The 7,254-nt window shown below is 31.1% G+C and overlaps 1 protein-coding gene across 1 annotated transcript; it reads right to left on the bottom strand.

Annotated features, from left to right (window-relative positions):
* Nucleotides 1–1,764: 1,764 nt before the first annotated feature.
* LOC131612570 (2-oxoglutarate-dependent dioxygenase AOP3-like) lies at nucleotides 1,765–3,239 on the bottom strand. Its single transcript, XM_058884339.1, has 3 exons — nucleotides 2,709–3,239; nucleotides 2,268–2,598; nucleotides 1,765–2,185 (listed from the first exon to the last, which is right to left on the bottom strand). Exons 1-3 carry the CDS (start codon nucleotides 3,083–3,085, stop codon nucleotides 1,943–1,945), a joined length of 951 nt encoding a protein of 316 aa, XP_058740322.1. The 5' UTR covers nucleotides 3,086–3,239; the 3' UTR covers nucleotides 1,765–1,942.
* Between the last annotated feature and the right edge of the window lie 4,015 nt (nucleotides 3,240–7,254).

Raw genomic sequence — 7,254 nt, 5'->3', positions numbered from 1 at the left:
CCTCTCGTTTCTCAAATACATACATTTGTTTTCTTTACTTCTGTTTACTTTGTCACACATTTATTTAAATAATCTATTTTTCAACTTTTAATATTATTTTACATTTTCAAAACCTGCAATGTCTTATCATGCTCAGACTTCTCCATATCATGCTCAGACTTTTCCATTTTCTCTGCAAACCCAGACCCTAAATCACTCTTCTTTTCTCCCTCACATGCCAAATAATCCCAACAATTTTCTTTTCTCCCTCACACACCATTTTTCTTTTTCTTTCAATACCCATTCCTCAGACCCTAAATCAATACCCATTTCTCAGACCCTAAATCAATATTTCTTTTCATCAATCTTTATGTTTTATTATACACTGCTTTAATTTTTCTATACATCTGGTCCTTCAAACACTATGGTAGATTTTTTGCTATCTTGATCCATTAACATGTTTTTACTATAGATCTGTGGCATTTCCGATAGTGTGCGGTTTTGCGGTGGTAGATCTACTTTGGCGGCAACCCGTTACCAGCAGAGATTCGTGAGTTAGGCTTTCTAATTTTCCTTTATTCAACTATTTTCACATTATTTATACTTGTTATTTACAATAACCACTGCTATGTATTTTTTATTACATAAAAGAAATGTTGTTTGTGAGAATAAATAAGTGATGGTAAGTGTTTATATTTTTTATCCAAGTGCAGGTAAGATTTTCTTCCTTGATAGAAATTGTATATTTTGATGTTATGGTTGTTTCAATAAAAAAAGAGATATAAGTTCTTCCTAAATTCATTAAAGTTGTTCCCACAGTTGAATCTGTTTTATTCTCATTTTTATATTTTCAGAAAATTTCAAAAGATTTCTAACTTCTTCAAAAGATTGCATTTTTAAATGTTCATCCACCTAACAAACTGTTTCTGAATTGTGGGTTAGGAAGAATCAGAAGTAGATGCAGAAGCAACAAGATTCATCTTTGAAGTCGATCCAAGTAGAGTCATGGTTCTTTTGTTCAGAAAGGTGTTTCTTTTCACCTCAAGAGAGCTGGTTTCAGAGGTAAAAGATAAAAGATAAAAATTTTGGTGGTTCTAATGAAATATAAGCTAGCTGTTTCTTTAATCTTTATTGGTTATTTATTTTGAACCTTTTGATTTTCTGATTTTAATTAACTAAATTTTAGTATGAAATGTCTAGTAGTATTGGCTATGAATAAAAATAACGCAAAATTGTCGTTTGTAGTGATATATTAATTATATATTTTTATTTTAAACAATAATTAAAAAGAAACCACAAGTGTCATATCAACGGGTTCACAGGTTGAAAAATTCAAACCTGATACCCGATCCAAATTTATATGGATTATTGCGGGTTGGATTAAGTAACCCACAATTGAACGAGTTGAAATAATTTATGCGTTGATTCGGTTTAAGTCGACAGATTGGTAGTAAACATGCATCCATGAACAACCTTAGATCCAATGACGTAACTTCAACTAACCAACGTTTGGTGCGACTTATTTCGTTGAGTTTTAGCAATTATTTAAACTATTTTATTTATAATTTTGTTTGTTTTTTTGTCAATCAAAGAATTAAACTTCCTATACTATATATTAAACGAATACTAACTTTTAATTTTATCATATTTTATTTCAATTTAATCATTTATTAAAACTATTTCATTCAATTTTTTTATTCAATTAAAAAAAAGTGAGACAAAGAGGCAATACATAAATGAACATAAATTATTTTTGCAACATATAAAATTAAGAAAGCAATACATAAAATAGGATAAGAGTGTAACTTATATAGGAACATATATAAATTATTTTTGCATTATATGAAAGTAAAAAGGCAGTGCATTTTATTTGATTAATCTAATTTATTAAAAAAAGTGTGAGTCCAAATACTCTACATTATTATAGCATAAAGGAGTATTGCCTATATCTCATAATGAGACATTAAATTCCAGCAAAATCTTCAAGTGCTCCCAATTTAGTACCAACAGTTTTAATAAAATTGATGAAATCTTCATACGTGAATGTCTTGTAACGGAGAGGATGATTTTCATCTACTAACTCTGAGGGAACCTTAATGAATGTTTCTTCCTTTGGAAGTGAAAAAAGAATAAATACATATCTGTCTTTGTTTCCTCTTATCGCCACTCTATGTATTGGTGCTTCAAATCTTCCATTACTCCATGCCTATATATTAATCATTATAATCATAACAAAAATAACTTAATTTAATTACTTATAAATAAATGTATAAATAGTTATATGTTACCTGCAACATGTCACCAACCATTACGACAAAACCATTTGGAGGAACATTTACATTAACCCAATTGCCTGATTTCTGTAGAAGTTGTAGACCTTGGATTTCATTCTCGCTTATGAAGGTAAGACTGGATTTGTCAGTGTGAGGCACAAAAGTAATAGCAGGATCAGTTGTTTCTTTAGGGATTGGATACTTTGTTATCCGTGTATCATTACCTCTACACAACTCTTCAACTTCTGAAATGTAATTTTCTAGAAGGCCAAAGCCCTCCACAGCCATCTTTAGGATAAGTGAGCTTAGTTTTCGTGCTTCTGAGCTGAATGAAAGTAGTGCCTCACTGCATATACATAATTTATTATACCGTATTTTATTACAAAATAATAAAATATTTTAAAGCAAAATTATCAAAGTAAGCTAAACAATTAACAAAGTAAAATAATTAATTACCAAAAATTTGGATTTCCTTCAGGCCACATGAGCTCAGTGAAGCTTCGAGTCTCATTTGGATCAAAAGTATCATCAATACCAAATGTTTGACTATTAGGAAGGGCAACACTCTTGGACGAATAGCCCCTATAAACTCTTTTTCCAGTGAACTTCGTCTTTGTCTCCTCAGGTAGATCAAACAAAGATTTAATGCCTGCGAACATTTCATTTTGTAATTCTTTCGGTATTTCATCACATCTTAAGAGAAACATACCATGACTCTCAAATGCTTCTCTCACTTTCTTACTCATTTCTTTCCATCCTTGACCTCCTTCTTCTAATGTAATTCCAGTGCTCTTACGAAAATCTAAAATTGGGACTCCACTCTCAGTATCCATTTTTCTTTCTTCTCTTTTTCTTTTGTACTCTATTTCGTTATGTGAATTGTATTTTTCTTAACCAATATTATGCTATATATATACATAAGGCATTTTAAAAAGTTACAAATATATTTTTTCATACATTGAACATAATAAAATGTCTTTAAGATATATTCTACATCTACTTTTATACCAAATGTCACTTTTTTTATAATAAAGAATTTTGTTTTAATCGGAAAAAATAAATTAGAGAATTGCTTTAAAACATTTTAAAAAGTTACAAATATGATTTTTCATACATTGAACATAATAATGTCTTCAAGATATATTCTACATCTAATTTTATGCCAAATGTCACTTTTCTTGTTTGACCATTAAATAAATAATTAAATTCACTGATTTTGACCAAATAAATAAATAATTTAATTTAATTTAATAAAAATAATAATAATAAATAGAAATAATAATAATAATAATAATAAGAATAATAATAATAACAATATAAATAAATATGATTATTCTTATTAATATTATTATTTCTATTTATTTATATTTTTATTGAATTAAATTAAATTATTACTTATTTGGTCAAAATCATTGAATTTAATTATTTAGTAAAATTATTATATATATGTTCTCTTTCATCTGTTTACAATTATATTTTAATATGTGTGAAATTAGAAAAGTGACATTTGATATAAAAGTATATGCATAATATTTCTTGAAGACATTATTATGTTCATTGTACTCATTGACCATTTAATAAATAATTAAACTCATTGATTTTGACCAAATAAATAAATAATTAAATTTAATTCAATAAAAATAATAATAATAAATAGAAATAAGAATAAGAATAAGAATAATAACAATATAAATAAATATGATTATTCTTATTATTATTATGATTATTATTATTTGTATTTATTTATATTTTTATTGAATTAAATTAAATCATTTTTTTATTTGGTCAAAATCATTGAATTTAATTAAATCTTGGATTTATATGTTTATCTGATTTTTTAAGATGTTGATTATGGATTGTGACTTTGAAATATTTCATGAAATTGAAATGATATTTTGTATGTGATATTGGATTTTGATTTTGTAAGATGTTCTTCTGAGTTTTGATATTATTTGTATATTTCATGAAATTTCAAATCTGTCAATGCTTCTCATCTTTCATGTTAATGCTTTTAATCTTATATGCAGTGATACTTTTTCCTTATGCGGAGAAATCTTTCATGTTAATGCTTTTTTTTTGGTTTATCACCACCGGTTTAGTCCGGTTCAGGGGTCAGTTTTGGCATCAAGTGGTTTCAGTCCCCTCCCGATCGCAGTTGCGGGGGATTGAACCGTGGTTCTCCCTACCAAGTCTAACGCCAATCACCACTAGACCAACTAACAATTGGTTAATGCTTTTGATATGCAGTAATACTCTTTCCTTACCCAAATAAATTTATGATACAAAGCTACTTTTCATATTAATCTAATTGCATTAATTCATTTTTTTCACTTCTTTAACAGAGACCACATATAGTTTGGGAGAATTTAGAAGCATCTACGAATTGAAGATTTGCAAGGTAGAGATTGAGTTATAAAATAAATTTGAGATGAAATTAAACACATATTTCAGGTTTTGTATTCTTTATCATTTTTTATTTCAACTTAAAAGGACATGGCTTTATAGTTAGATGTGAACCTCAATTTCTGCAATTGTAACCATATCAGACATGTATTTTGTATTCAACTATAAAAAAATCATTACTTATTACTTTATAAAAACTATAAAAAAACATTTATACTTTTTACTGCATATTTATAATTATTATTTATATATAGCAAATCTACCATATAGCTATCAACATTTGTGCAGTTTTTGACGGACAGAAAAATTCAATTTTTTTTTTGATATTAGGGAGGGCCAAAGGCCCAGAAAGAGAAACTACATGGAAATATTCCTAGGACTAGAGAAAAAACTTCTATCCTTCTCCAAGTCAATCAGCAGCCAAGGAGGGGGGTGTCTATAGAAAATGGTATCACCTCTCAATTTCTTTCCTTCTAGAGCAAGCAAGTTTGCACAATTGTTAGCTTCTCTGTAAACATGCTGAATTTCCACCTCTTCAAAATGAGAGAGAAGCTTGGCTATATTAGACACTAAGCTCCCCACCAGCATATTTTTGTTCCTCTTCTTCATCTTGATACAATCAACAGCTCTGGAAGAATCGGATTCCACCTCCACTTTTAGATAGCCAAGTTCAAGAACTAGTTTGATACCTAAATAAACACTCCATAATTCAGCCATTAACGGACTACACGCACCAATGCAATTGGAAAAACCGCCAATCCAAGCACCATGACTATCTCTGATAATGCCACCACTTCCAGATAAGCCAGCATGATCATGGGCACCATCAATATTCAGCTTCACAAAAGCATGCTTCGGAGTGCACCAATGGACAAGCTTAACATCATGAGATCTCTCCATAATCTTGTTACTAATGACCATAGCCTTCTTGTATTGGAGCACCTTATCCATAATCACTGCTTTAGCACAAACTGGTCGCTTGAACGTGTTATCATGAATCTCCTTGTTTCTCCAGTGCCAAAACGTGTGACAAGCAATAGCCCATATATCGCCCCAATCATTACTACCATGAAAGTCACTTATAATATTTAGCTTTATCCAATCGTGCCAACCTGCAAGGAAAAAGTTAGTTTTAAGAGTAAAAGGAACTATACAATCCCAAACACCTTTCACTACAATGCAGTCTCTCAGAACGTGAAGGGAGGTTTCATGGGCTGCTCCACATAAGTGACAACCATCCAGACCGAAACCTGACATGCTAATACGGTTATTCGTAAGCAATCGATCATGCTGAAGAATCCAAACAAAGGTTCTGACTCTCTCAGGGGCATTCAGCTTCCAAATTCTACTCCAAACCTTACTATCATCATTGTCACCATTCTGCACCAGGTGCTTATAGAGCTGATTAATAGAGATATTGCCTTCTTCATCTGTGGTGAATACTAGCTACTCTAACAGACATTAATTATATTGATAGACATACATTTTATCAAATAGTGAATAAACTAAATATAAATAATCTGCTCATCATGGATCAATTAATAGAGCAACCAATTAATAGATTTAATGTCAATTTTATAAAAAATCAAACATTGAATGAAAATAAAAAAAATCAAGAGAAACAAACACATAATCAATAATATTAAAATTTAAATTTATGATACTAAAATTGAAATATTTTATGGCTCTTTATGACATTTGTTATCTATTTTTTTAATATCATTCACTCATAGTTTGTAACACCCCATACATACATTGCCTAGGATATACGTATATGGCATTAAAATGGTACTCGAAAATCATAAACATAAGCAGCGGAATAGATAATGTATAAGTACAAGTACAAAAGCCCAAACTGTCATGGCCAAATACATGAGTTCCAACTGGTACAAATACATATCCATAGTACAAAAGATGGAGATACAAAAGATCATAAACTACGACAAAACGCATCGCCAAGAAACATCAACTCGAAGCTAAGCCATCTTACCCTTGCCTCGATCCTGCCTCGAACCACCTGTAAAAAGAATAATTGGAATGGGGTGAGATTACTAAATCTCAGTGAGTCTCCCTATCCTACGGGTTCACTCAGTTCTACAGGGAACATGCAAAAAGTTAGATTCACCGAGAATCCAGATTGTCCTCACGGCCAGGTACAAATACAAATAAGGGTACACCATCAATGGAAGTCCCATAACTATCCAAGAAGGCATCAACAACAACAGGCTCAACGCCATCACAAACAAGTATGCAGACCCGTACCCATGTACGAGGAATCCGGGAGCACATCTCGCCCGTCTACCTAGGCCGCCAAACCGCACCCTCGGTGAGTTATTCCTGCACATCGTGTCAAGAGACTCGCACAAGACCACCGCACTATGAGTCAGATGAATCCCATGTGAATTACACCTACTTGGCTACACAATCTCATCTGTGATGAGTTACCGCAGTGACTTCCTAAGTGGTGTCACTACCCCATCAATCATGTATATACGCAGGTGGTTATCCAAATGCGAAAACGCCTACATGACAGTACAAGCCCACCGGGCAGAAGCCTAGTGATTATACGTGACATCACTAGAAGTGAGTCCGAAGTGAT

The sequence above is a fragment of the Vicia villosa genome, linkage group LG6 (assembly GCF_029867415.1).
Source record: "Vicia villosa cultivar HV-30 ecotype Madison, WI linkage group LG6, Vvil1.0, whole genome shotgun sequence".
Taxonomy (NCBI): domain Eukaryota; kingdom Viridiplantae; phylum Streptophyta; class Magnoliopsida; order Fabales; family Fabaceae; genus Vicia; species Vicia villosa.
Note: the sequence above shows the minus strand (reverse complement) of the source record. Positions and strands in the feature narration are given on the sequence as shown.